This window comes from Lycorma delicatula, chromosome 1 (genome assembly GCF_047948215.1).
Source record: "Lycorma delicatula isolate Av1 chromosome 1, ASM4794821v1, whole genome shotgun sequence".
Taxonomy (NCBI): domain Eukaryota; kingdom Metazoa; phylum Arthropoda; class Insecta; order Hemiptera; family Fulgoridae; genus Lycorma; species Lycorma delicatula.
In genome coordinates this window covers 266,805,095-266,819,657 of record NC_134455.1, presented here as the reverse complement: position 1 = coordinate 266,819,657, position 14,563 = coordinate 266,805,095, and the positions used below count along the sequence as shown (strand labels likewise).

The 14,563-nt window shown below is 30.3% G+C and overlaps 1 protein-coding gene across 5 annotated transcripts in view; it reads right to left on the bottom strand.

Moving 5' to 3' along the window:
• Nucleotides 1-342: 342 nt before the first annotated feature.
• Nucleotides 343-14,563, bottom strand: part of Ipk2 (Inositol phosphate kinase 2) — an 81,845-nt gene continuing 67,624 nt past the window's right edge. The window contains exon 6 of one of the 5 annotated variants that reach the window (XM_075376914.1): nt 343-380. In XM_075376914.1, the coding sequence (XP_075233029.1) occupies nt 358-380 (23 nt within the window). In that variant the 3' untranslated portion in view covers nt 343-357. Of the gene's footprint in view, nt 381-4,582; nt 5,282-14,563 lie in introns of those variants that run through there. The other 4 variants (XM_075376887.1, XM_075376880.1, XM_075376906.1 and 1 more) reach the window with 4 other exon arrangements.

The following is a 14,563-nucleotide window of genomic DNA, read 5'->3' as shown; positions in this document are numbered from 1 at the left end:
CTTCAATCTCTCTTTTGTTAACATAGATTTAATTTTGTTCTGGTAAGTAAGTTGGATCCTCGTCGGAAGGTCCCTCAACTGAGCTGCAACATATTTTCCAAATATGTCAACCTCATCAAGTTGGACATTGTTTGAAGTTGATGGATGCTCTCGGTTATTTTTTGTAATTTTTCAATAGCACCCTCAACAATAGATCACTAGCCTACACACAGTTTTTTTTTTTTTTAATTAGGTGTTTGAAAAGTAGGCACAACTGGGGATTCTAATTTGTGCTCTTCAATCCATTTGTCGACATTCTGTTAACTTTCAACAGTTTGATTTTCAGATTCACCAGTTTCTTCATCCATCCCATCATATTTAGCACTGGTAGCTGGTATAACCTGAAATTAAGACAACCAATAATTTACCGAACACACAACTCTCTTTGTTTGTGTAAATGAGTTTGTACACACCTGCAAATTTTAGTTTGTAACTAATATTTCTTTTTTAGGTTTTGTAAACATAGGAGGAATGGGTGGAAATACAACAAATTTTGAAACAAAATGGTATTTTCTTTTATACTGTGGTGCTACTGACAGAAACGCATGTGGCTATAAAACATCTGCCTGGGAGTTTTTCTGAGTTTTACAACTATAAAGGAGGTCATTGTACTTTTGGCAATGATAGATGCGGATCATAAATTTCTATACATAGATGTGAGAACCAATGGAAGAGCCAATGATGCAAGTGTATTCCGATTGTCCTCGCTTAAATCAGCTTTACATAATAGTAAGCTAAATTTTCCTAATGACTGCTTTATTTTGGGTGATGACGCATCCCCTTTCTCACCAAACTTAATGAAGCCCTTTTCAAAAAGAAATTTGACGTTGTTGGAACGTATATTCAACTATCGTTTATTGCGTGCATGCAGAGTGGTGGAAAACGCGTTTGGTGTAATAGCAGCAAGATTTAGAATCTTTGAAAAAGAAGTCGAAATTGATTTAGAAACTGTAAATCTGATAGTACAATATACATGTACTCTCCACAATTGGTTGTGAACAACCTCACCAGCAATGTACTTTGAAAGAGGACAGGTTGACCATGAAGACACTAACACAGCAATTTTTCACCCCGGCCAGTGGCATTCCACTGGGACAGAACTACCGTCATTGAGAGGGGCTTGCTCAACAAACACATATTCGAAAAGAGTTTCGGAAACAAGTGAGAAACTGGCTGAGTACTTATCAGAGAAGGATGAGTGTCTTGGCAGATGAAGGCTACAGGCATATACAGCAAAAGTACTTAGGCACGACTTCGTTATTGACAAACTTTGTAAAATTAAAAAGTTCTTAAGATCTTACTAGTGTCACTGTCCGTGAATCATGAAATTATTTTTAAATATTAATAGTTGATAACACTAACAAGATTGGAAAATGCTTTAAAACACAATGGGTTTGTAGTTTTTGACATAGTCAAAAACTGATATTAAATCAGATATTCAGGTGAGTGTTTTCTTTTGAAACAGTTGTTATTATCCTTTATCTCCTTATGTTTACAAATATATTTGTTGATTTTTTTTATATTTTGGCAACTAAAAGAAATTATACGACCTTACCTCTAGACAGGTAACTGAATATCTATTTACCTTGGCACATAGTTTTGACCTAACATACTGAAGGATTGAAAACCAAACTTACCAAATTCGATGTTGACTTGCTCATGATGACTACATCTATCAAGAAACTGTTGGTTGCAGTAAACCATGGTAGTTTCGGTACATAGATGTCAGTGCCTGTTCTGCTTGTTTTTGATTCACTCACTTTCAGGAGTTTGCATAAGGTACAGGCTGTATCTGTTGGGTCGGCAAAAAATTGATTGGCACACTGCAAGGGTTGCTGCAGTATTGGAGAGTTATAGTTGTTAAGCCAGAAGATATATTTGTGAGCTTCGGTATCACTCTTCCTGAAATCCAATGTAGCAATATAAACCCTGAAAGCAGAGCGCTTGGGTTTTTTGATTTCAGCATGAAGATCAGCTTGGTGTTTCCTAAGTAACCTGAGGTCCTCGGGTTCTTTCAGCTGTCACATTCAGAATTTATCCCAATCAACATTGAAATCCCAGCGCGGAGCTGGACAGTTATTGTAAGGTGACTTGTCTGTAAGTGAGGTGACGAGAATGGCTCTATGCCAGCATCATTGAGAAGTTTAACTTTTGTTTTACTAGAAATATGAGGGTGGGTGGCAATCAGATCTGGCCTTGATGTTTGACCCAAAAGTTGGGGGCATTTCCAAAACCATTAATTGGTTAATATCAATCATTTCCACTAGAGCCCTCCCAGGCATGGTGAGTCTTGGATAGCTCCATCTTGGTGAAGGACTGTTGAAATCTCTGGCGAGAATGCTGTTCGGCTGGATTGATGCTTCAACCGCTTCAAAAGAGGGAACGTTACCAAGAGGGTTGTACAGGCCAATCACACTAAAGTGTTGTCCATTTTTCCACACCACGACCATAACGGCTTCAAGCCTGTCATCATCTTCCATTTCATGTAACACTCGTTGCTTCCTTGTTAGATTTTTCTTAACTCCAATGAATAAACCAGAGGTGATTTGTCAGGATCTTTTCATAATTGTGATGGTGTAACTGTTTGTCTGATAAAACTCAGCAGTTTCTGTGGCTGCTCCTGCTTCGATGATTAATAATAAATCCACGTCTAATTGGTAGATATTTTGTTTGAATTCTAAAAATTTTGTTTTGTTAAGGCTTCCTGCATTCCAATAAAGGACATGAAGGCCAGTGTCAGAGCTCTTAAAAGAGCTGGTTTGTGGAAGGTTCTTTGAAGCCATCTTGATGTAATCAGCATGTTAAAAGGCGAATTTTGTGATGATCATTTAGATTATGCAGGGGGGGGGGCACCACGAGCAGGCAATTAAGTTCACCCCCCCCAGAATACTAAAATGAAAACCATCCTATGATTAATTAACATTCATTTAATAAAAGAAAGCACTGTGATTAAAAACATCAGTTTATAAACCTGTGTCAAATAACTAAGTACTGTATTCATAATTGCAGATAATGACATGAATATAGTAGATATTGCTACAATACAAAGAATCTGACTTCAAAAATATTCAAATTTGCCACAAAATTTCAAGTATAAGGAATATACCAGGTGTTCATTTGAAAAGTTACCACTTTCATTATTCAACAGCTGTCAGTCTCATCGTATTTCTGTTTGCAAGCATATATACCCAGGGGAATCTTTTTAAAACTATTTTCAAGGTGTGGAATCTTCTACACTTAACACAACTCAAAACTCTTAAGTGGCAATGCTAACATTTAATTACATTAATTGACAACCTGAAAAAAAAAATGAATATTGGTCAAAAGAAAATTTAAATCCGTCCAACCCATAACAGTTTTTTGTACCTACTGAGCAAAGGGGTGGACGGATTTTAATCTTCTTTTCACCAAAATTCATTATTTTTTTTTGGTTATCAATTAATGTAATTAAATGCTACCATTGCCAATTGAGATTTTTGAGTGGGAGTAGTGTAGCAGAGAAGGTGGGTTCCACTCTTTTGAAAATAGTTTTAATAAGATTTCCCCGAGAATGCTATACATGCCTGCAAACAGAAATACGATGGCACTGACAGCTGTTGAATAATAAATGTGGTAATTTTTCAAATGATCACCTGGTGTAGAATTCTAAAAATCTTTGAATTCAGAACTATTAACTAAAAATTATTTTTAAAAAATTGCCTGCCCATTACTTATTTTGAAATTTATACTGTAACTAAATAAAGTAACAAGAATAAATACAAAACTACCGCTAAAACTAGTATAGAAAGATTATTTTAAACAACGATAAACAATATTAAACTAAAATTAAAAAAAAAACCATAAAAGAAATGCGTAAATTAAATAAAAGTATACATTTACTTTACAAGTGAGAATCATTAAGGTCATTTACAAACAAAAAATTAACATAACTTTATTCTAACGAGGTTGTTTTTAAAAAGTTAGTGCAGGATGTACATCTTTTTAAAATCATTGAGCTCAGGCTGTCATATAATAATACCAGCAACATCTATTATCATTATATGATTTTAATTTTATATTATGAATTAAATAATCACTCTTGGTGAAATTAAGATAATTTATGATAGTGAAGTAATGTTTTAAACAGGGCCATAACTATTTTTTTTTTAATTGACCACATGGTCATGTAACTTCAGAAGCCATATTGACTTCAGAATTTTCAGATGCTGTCAGGTATTGAACTAGGAATAACCCTTCAATAAACATAATTTTACATACACAGTAAATTTTTTTTTCAAAATATTTCAAAAATTAAATATTTTTTTGGTTTCACAAAATTAAATAAAATATCTACTCATAATATGAAATAAAATATAGTGGCTAGTGACATATATTATAATACAAACTCATTTAAGATAAAATATCATGAAAGATACATCTGCCATTAGCTTTTTGTGCATTTCCTTGCTGCCTGATACATCTATGAAGAGTAAGGGATTAAAAAATGGAAAAAAATCCATTAATGAAAATAATGTTAAAACACAATAATTACAAGTCATTTCTATAAATGAGTTAAGTTTATTGCTACACAATATGTATAAAATTAATATCACATCATTTTCAAATAGTATACAAATTGGTGCAAACATGTTTTAAGGCAGCAGTAATAAATAATTTTAATAACAATCTATAAAAATATAATCTTTATAAGAGTATAAATATAATAAGATTCTTTCATTTCCCTGTTAATTAGTAGTGATGAATGTAAACATCAATTTAGGCAAGAATTTCAGATCACAATAAACAAAACAGTATTAACTCTCTTGTAACTTATTCTCATGAGAACATTTTTTCAGTCTCAGTACAGAAAGTAAATTCTCAAAAACTTTTATAATACTTGTAAGTCCACTTATGTAATTTAAATCTGGCGTATTATCTTTAGCATGAACAACATGAGCAAAATCAATTAAATACACACATAACCATGATTCTAACTCAGATTTAAAGTCTAGTAAATTGATCTCACAGTCTGAAGTACACAAATTAGTACGGTTTTGAAATGAGTAATTTGTTTCACTATTTTTTTTGTTACAAATTTTCTTCCTAAGAATAGATGCATCATAGGCCAAAAGAATTGAACTAGAATAAATATGATATACATTTTGTTTTTTCCACCATTTCAATATTTTTTTTAACTGAAACAAGATCGGTAAAATTACGTCTTCACTCATTCCATGTTCTGCATTGAAAAACATTTTTAATACTGCAAAAAATATAAAATTGTAATTAAACAAACACATTCCAAGAAGTAAATTTCAGAGATTAACAAAATATGCATACAACAAACACTAATTTAAATAAGTTTACTTTTCTGTAAAAAAAAAAAAATATATATATATATATACACCACTCAAAAATCATCATGTAGGATGACATGAATATGTTTACAAGATTAATTAACTGATTTCAAAGATAACATATAGTTTTGTATTACAAATGGCATTGGATTTATGATTTCAGTAAACTTAAAATCGCTACACATCAGTCAGTGAGTTTATGATATATATAAATGTTACAGAGAGAAAAGTGTTTAGTTAATCTTCAGCCCCCTAAAATCTGGCTCAGTTAAGCACTCTAAAATTATTATGCACTTCATTGAAATCAGTAATTAAATAAAGATCTTTTCAATGAAATGTATGAAGACTAATTTAGATTTTTCTGTAACTTAGGTCATGATATCTAATCTTGTAGTATTTCCTTTAATTCTATTCCACTCACCAATCTGTCATAATGACCAGCATTATACAACAAGTACTGGTGTCTGTGAATTAAGTTTGTAGTTCCTGAAACATCTGAAGGAAAATATACTTCAGAGAAGACTGACCAGGATTGGTATCAGTGGCTATATGGATAAGGTAACACATCATGTTTTGCTGATAGTATTACTATGTGAGTTCTATTATCATCACAAGGCCATATGATACAAGTTATCACATATACATATAACAACAGTTTCACGTTATATGATTTTACTGACTACATAACTATAAGTACTAATACAACTATTGATTACTCAGTACAATTTATATTTTTCCTATCAATTATTTATAATGATCTTTAATATATTTAATTACAGAAATTATTAAGTTAGATTTTACATAAATTAAAATTATTTACTTCATTTTAATCAAATTAAACAAAAAAGTAATTATTTAAAATATTATCTTACACAAAACTAAGGAAATTTAAACAAATTCACTATTGAGTTGAACTATTATATATATATATATATATATATATATATATATATAAATAGTATTTTTTATAATCAAAAACCAGCTTGAACAACCAAAGTAAATAAAATGACACCTTATTTTTTCTTTTCTTTATTCCAATAGCACTTTTGCGGGATCCTGCATCATCAGTTGTATATAAAATTACATATAAAAAAAATCACAATTTTTTTTTTGGAATAAAAATAAAAATAAAAATTACATATACAAAACATGAAGACAATTAAATAAAATAACTACATATATTTAAATATGACGTCAATTAAGAATTAAAATTAAATATAAAATAATTAGAAAATGTATACCATGTTACCTGGCCAGCCAATATTACATTACTTAGTGGATCTGAAATTATTTATATACATTCTGATTATATCTATTTTTATCTAAAAATGTGCTGCCATCTGTTGCTGCTTTTAAAAGAATGTCATCTTCATATTCTGTCTAAAAGTTGATCAAGATGGAAATTCATTTGTACTTAATTTTATTTTTATTCTAAAAAAAAGAAATTGTTGTGTTTGATATGTAATTTTATATAATTTATATAAACTTATGATGCAGGATCCTGCAAAAGTGCTTTTGTAACAAAGAAAAGAAAAAATAAAGTAAGTGTCAGTCATTTCATTTACTTCATAATTTTGTACTTTGGTTGTTCAAGTTGGTTTTTGATTATAAAAAATATGTTGGTACAGAGGAATATGGGTCTTATAAGTAGTATTGACTTTAGAAAAATCATTGTGTGTATATATATATATATATATATATATATATATATATATATATATAGAGAGAGAGAGAGAGAGAGAGAGTTCAACCTGACAATATCAATTCATAAAATTTATAAGTATAAATTTTGTTGAATAATAGCTTATGTATATTTTTGTTCAAGAATAGCTTTTGTTTAATACAAGTATAATCTAATTTTAATACTTCCTTGAAACTGTATATGAAACTTTCATTCATAATTTTTTGTTTAATTTTCTTTTTATATTATTGTTTTTATAAACACTAAGCCAAACGACAAAATTTTAAATTCACCATCTATTAATTTCTGAAATTTCATTTTGTGAAACAACTTTTACCCGAGTAAAGAAAAAAGTTGAAAAAGAAATTTTGGCATTTTCCTCAGTTATTACTTTTTCTCTTCTTTGAAAACTGTATCTTCATCAGTTGCCATGAGATTTTAGGACACAAGCAAGCTTCTACTCTAATTATTGATTAAGCTAATTTTGTTTCTAAAAGCAGGTAATAAATAAATTTATCAAGAAATTATAAAAGGAATACAGAATATAAAAATAAAATGGTTTATATTACTTATTTTTTAATTACTCATAAGTTCCCAAATAGTGTTAATTAGCTGACTGTGAGTAATTTTAATATTTACACAGTTTTATTTTCAAATGTAAATATCTTAATCCTGCTACATAATTTTGAGTAGACCATGGATTAATAAATTAGTTTTATATCAGATTATTTTTATTCAAGAGTGAAGTTGGGTTATTATATTTGCAAGTCTAATCAGGAATACTCTTTTTTTTCTTTTCAGCCTCTGGAACCACCGTATGGTATTACTTCAGAGGATGGTATGTATGAATGTAAATGAAGTGTATAGTCTTGTACAGTCTCAGGTTGACCATTCCTGAGATGTGTAGTTAATTGGAACCCAACCACCAAAGAATATGAAAGAAAAAACCATCAAAGAACGCTGGTATCCATGATCTAATATTCAAATCCATGTAAAAGTCTTTATCACGATTTGTGCCTTTACTAGGATTTGAACCTTAGAACTCTCGACTTCGAAATCAGCTGATTTGTGATGATGATTTCACCACTAGACCAACCCGGTGGATTAAGTTAGGAATACGCAGGAGAATACTTTACCTTAGATTTACCTCTACCTTAGATTAAATTAATTCATACGTAGAACGCATTTAAATTCATCAGCAGAACACAGGTACCTTATGAATAAAGATCAATAAATTAAGTTTATGAAGACTCAATCATAGGTGATCATTTAACACTAAATAAATTCAACAATTTTTTTGATTTTTAAGTAACTGTACTAAATATAATCAAAACTGTAGCCTAAAAGTTTAGAAATGATATAATAGGATTGTAATAAAAATACTTTTGTTACAATTTTCAAACCACAAAAAAGAATGTCCAGCATTACAGATACATATACACCTAAACTACAGTAAGCATTATACCAAATATTATGCACCCTTGTTGATGATGATTACCAAGAATTGATCAACTAACTGACTAATTAGCAAAAATATAGTAAAAATGAAACACGAACAACAAAATCATTGTATCACTACAAGTACAATATACACATTTGTCAAGCCACATGTGTACACCAAAAGCACTACTGCTGCTTTTAACTGCTAATTGTTAAATGATTTGTATCCACTTTGTTACCCTACCATTCATTTTTCATTCCTTGAAATGAAAACGTCAACATGATCAATATTTTGAAAAATAGTTGTTAAGGCTTTTTGCCACTGAAATAAAAATTACATTATATACAAGAAATATGCTACCACAATCTGAATTAGATTAAAACATTTTTTTTTGTGGATTTAACAGCAAAGACAACAGATTTTACAAGTGGGAAATCATCACAATCAGTAATGCTAGAAATGAATTGACATATAACAACTGATATATTATAGTAAAAAATATTTATTTTTATTAGAATATTTCAATTTTCAATATCCAAAGAAAGACTTTATGATGGACATTTCACTTATTAGTTTTATCAATTGTATTTATATCAGATGGACTATTTATATAGAAGTCTAAAAAAAGGTTGGTAGGTTAGAAAATTTAAAGAGGGAAATGGAGGTGTAGTAGGAATTAGCGAGGTTCGGTGGGAAGAGGAAAACGACTTTTGGTCAGGTGATTTAAGAATAATTAACTCAGCTTCAAATAATGGGCAGGCAGGAATATGTTTCATAATGAACAAGAAGATATGGAAGAGAGTAGAGTATTTCAGAATGCATAGCGACAGAATCATTGTAATAAGGATAAAATCAAAACCTAAACCGACAACAATTGTTAACGTCTATATGCCTACAAGTGCCCATGACGATGATGATGAGGTAGAGTGTGAATACGAAGAAATTGACGAAGCAATTAAACACATAAAAGGGGATGGAAATTTAATAATAGTTGGAGATTGGAATGGAAGCATTGGATAAGGCAAGGAAAGAAATATAGTGGGCAGGCTCGGCAAAACGAATGAAAGAGGGAACTGACTTACAGAGTTTTGCACAAAGTATAATTTAGTAATTACCAACACCCACTTTAAAAATCATAATACAAGAATATACACATGGAAAAAGCCAGGTGATACTGCAAGATATCAGATAGATTATATCATGGTTAAGCAAAGATTTAGAGATCAACTCGTCGACTGCAAAGCTTACCCTGGAGCAGATATTGATAGAGACCATAATTTAGTGATAATGAAATGTAGATTAGGGCTTAAACATCTGAAGAAAAGGTGTCAGATGAATCGGTGGAATTTAGAGAAGCTTGAGGAAGAGGAGGTAAAGAAGATTTTTGGAGGACATCGCAAGAGGTCTGAGTAAAAAAGATAAGGTAAAAAATGTAGAAGAAGAATGGGAAAATGTTAAAAAGGAAATTCTTAAATCAGCAGAAGCAAACTTAGGCAGAACAATGAGAACTGATAGAAAACCTTTGATTTCAGATGATATATTGCAGCTGATGGATGAACGTAATAAATATAAGAATGCTAGTGATGAAGAAAGTAAAAGTAACTATTTACAATTAAGAAATACTATAAACAGGAAGTGCAAACTAGTGAAGGAGGAGTGGATTAAAGAAAAGTGTTCAGAAGTGGAAAGAGAAATGAACATTGGTAAAATAGATGGAGCATACAGGAAAGTTAAGGAAACTTTTGGTGTACATAAATTAAAATATATAGTAATGTGTTAAACAAAGATGGTACACCGATTGATTATATGAAAGGCAAAGTTGATAGATGGCTGGAATATATTGAAGAGTTATATGAAGGAAATGAATTAGAAAATGGTGTTATTGAGGAAGAAGAGGAAGTCAGAGGATGAAAGGGGAGAAAGAATACTGAGATCTGAATTTAAGAGAGCATTAAAAGATTTGAATGGCAGAAAGGCTCCTGATAGATGGAATACCTGTAGAATTACTGTGCAGTGCAGGTGAGGAAGCGATTCATAGATTAAACTGGTGCGTAATATTTACAAAAAGGGGAAGTTCCATCAGACTTCAAAAAGGGTGTTATTGTCATGATACCAAAGCACAGAAGTGCTACTTAAACAGCCCCGGATGGGAGGTTCTCCGCTACCTGCTCAAACAATTCATCATCGATCATTATGGTCTATACGTTCCTGCAAAGGTGTACGCCAAAGAAAGCAGGAACAGTTAAATGTGAAGAATACAGAACAACTAGCTTAACTAGCCATGCATCAAAACTCTTAACTAGAATTCTGTACAGAAGAATTGAGAGGAGAGTGGAAGAACAATTGCTAACATTTACAGGAACCAAACAGAAACAGTAATAATTGAAGAACATAAGAGAGTCCGACAAGGATGTTCCCTATCTCCGTTACTTTTTAATCTTTACGTATAACTAGCAGCTGATGATGTTAAAGAACAATTCAGATCTGCAGTAACAGTACAAGGCGAAAAGATAAAGATGCTACGATTTGCTGATGATATAATAATTCTAGCTGGAATTAAAAAAGATTTAGAAGGAATAATGAATGGTATGGATGAAGTCCTACGCAAGAACTACTGCATGAAAATAAACAAGAACAAAATGAAAGTAATGAAATGTAGTAGAAATAACGAAGATGGACCACTGAATGTAAAAATAGGAAGAGCAAAGATTATGGAAGTAGAAGAATTTTGTTATTTGGGAAGTAGAATTACTAAAGATGGATGAAGCAGGAGCGATATAAAATGTGGAATAGCACAGGCGAAACAAGCCTTCAGTCAGAAATATAATTTGCTTGCATCAAAAATTAATTTTAATGTCAGGAAAAGATTTTTCGGGGTATATGTTTGGAGTGTAGCTTTATATGGAAGTGGAAGTTGGATGATCGGAGTACCTGAGAAGAAAAGATTAGAAATTTTTGAAATGTGGTGCTATAGGTGAATGTTAAAAATCAGATGGGTGGATAAAGTGACAAATGAAGAGGTGTTGCGGCAAATTGATGAAGAGAGAATCATTTGGAAATATATAGTTAAAAGAAGAGACAGACTTATAGGTCACATATTAAGGCATCCTGGAATAATCACTTTAATATTGGAGGGACAGGTAGAAGGGAAAAATTGTGCAGGCAGGCAAAATTTGGAATATGTAAAACAAATTGTTAGGGATGTAGGATGTAGGAGGTATACCGAAATGAGACGACTAGCACTAGATAAGGAATCTTGGAGAGCTGCAAGCTGCATCAAATCAGTCTAATGACTGAAGACAAAAAAAATCAGATGTACAGGTATGTGATCAAATAATTTATAGTGCATGATCATATAAACATAAAATAACAATAGGATTATTCATGACAAAAATCTGTTACCAACATAGTATTTTTCTAATATAAAATCAAAACAAACATTTTTAATAGCAAGTAATTTCTAAATACCTAAATACCTTCTGAGCATACATATTAAAGATTTTCCTTGGGATACTAAATTAGTAAAAGCTGTTGAATTAAGCCAACAACAAAACTTAAATACTATAACCAAGGATACCATTTTGTAAGCTTTGCCTACATCTGCAATGGTAGTGGGCTGCAGTATAATTTGAGCAATTTAAACATTCTTGTTTATGGAAGAAAGATAATTACACAATTTGCTTTGCAGCATATCATCCCTAATAGATAAACTGCTACATACAACACAATAAACATATAGATTAATCAACATTTGAAAGCTACAGGAAAAAAAAAGGCAATGGTAAGTGGATGATGATAAGAGAAAATGACACTAATAAAATTATATGACTCAAGGAAGAATAACAACAAATAAGTAGTAAATTCCCAATTATAGCTGCCGCAGTGAATCTTGAAGCTTCAACTATGACAGCTAGTACAGTACCTGTTATCATAACTGAAAACATTCAGTTTAGTTTTCATGCGCAGAAGCAAATTGCTTTCTTGAAAATAAAACTTATTTTTTTATGTAACTGCATGGTATTATGGATTACTTTTAAATATTTCTAAATTCTGCTATTTATACTTTATAAATGATTAAATGTTTTGCCATAAAAAGAAATGTCATGGTATATTTTAAAATGTTATAAAAATATAGGCTTATCCTCAGCAAGTATTATAATTACATCAGCAAACAAATGCTAAATTAACTAACATTATAATTGTCTGACACAAATACAATTTATAATCTATCATCATTTCATTTATTGTAAAAATAAACACGAAGAAGCCAAGTATTATAACAGGAAATGAATCTTTTTTTAGAATCATATCAAGAAACAATATACTTATATTTATTCCTATGCACTCATAGTTTTCAAATACAGCCAACCCAATGTAAAAATAATTATCCATAAACTTACATTATTAAATGCTTGAATAAATCCAACTAGTCCGGTATTTGTTGATCCAGTCTGAGCATTTGTGCAAATTCCCATTCTTTTTACTTGAATTTTGATTGAGAAAAGTAATCATTTTTTATAATCGGTTGAGTATTTTTAGCGTTTTACAATTACAAGTGAAATTAAATTACCATAAAAAAACAAAAACTAAAAAGGAAATAAAAAAGGCCAAGGAAATAATAAATAATGCGTACAAGTTTATGAAACAGAAGGTGATCAAATTCTGAAGTTGGAAATAGAAGGTAAACACTTGATTCACATTAAAAAGTATGAAGAACAAGAGCTGCATGTGGGGTGTTGCAATCCCAAGCCGAAAGAGTAAAAACATGTACAGTTTCTGGAAAAATTAGCCTAAAATCAGGTAGACTTCTTTCTCTACTCCAATAAAATACAAATTCCCTAAAATACCTGCAATGAGACTAGATGATGTTGTTAAGTGTGTGTTAATTAAAGTTAAGATGGTTATTCAGGAAAAGAGACGAGTGTGAGAAAAATAAAAGAACTGGGCTATAGGTAGAGAAAAACCAGGAAGATTCTCACTGAATGACATGACATAAAATTTACTGGATTTAAATCCTATTGAGATAGTTTGGTAGAAGTTAAAGGATATGTAGCAGGTCAAAACATAACTTTTAATATCAAAGATGTTTAAAAGGTATTTGAAAGTAAAGTGGTCGACATGAATGAAAAAAAATTGTTTGAAGGTGTAGTGTGATAAAGTTAAGGAAACAGAAGCTGAATATGTGTGACAAGAACACATTATTGACTATACTATGGAATAATTTATTATTTCATTATAAGAAGATAGTGAAAGTGACAGAGATGATTACAATGTTGTTTCTGATGACATTAACCTCGGAAATTCTAATATTTCTTGCTAACTGGATGGCGTTAACCTTCTTTAATTAAAATAGTTTTATTTTGTTCTAATATTTTAAAGTAATTAGTTTCTGCTGTAATTTCCGATTCAATTATCTAGTATATTTAATAGTCATCTTGCGTCTATTTGAAAATAAATGAAACACCAGCACTCAATGAAGTTAATAAACTTTTTGATTTGCATTTTATACCATTTTATGTGTAAGCCATACTGTACAATTCCCAGCTTTACATAAGCACTTCTGTAATTTTTATAATGTCTACCATTTTGAAAAATGCATAACAACATATTTTTACAAAGAAAATGGTTGGATATTCATTAAAAATTCCAGAGGAAATTAAAACTAGCCTTAACGTAAAATGGTGTGCTACTATTGCTTATGTGAACAAAGAAACTTCAACATTTTCACGGTAGTACTGAAATACTGATGTAAGAATTGCCAAATACAATCAAAAAAGAATATCTTGTTAATTCAATTTTTCAAATCATTCACAACAAATTACACATTAAAATTAAAAATCCTATACTATACATAAGATGTAAAATTTGAAATTGTTAAAAGATCCTTTATCAAATTAAAACTAAACATTTTTAAATTAAAAAATTTGATTTTAATGTAATTTTATTAATAGACTTCATATTTTAAAGTCTTTTAATTTTTAAATTAAAAAAAAATTTTGAATTTAAAAATTGTTAGTTTTAATTTCTGTTTTTGATTTTAATTTGGTAAAGGATCTTTTAACAATT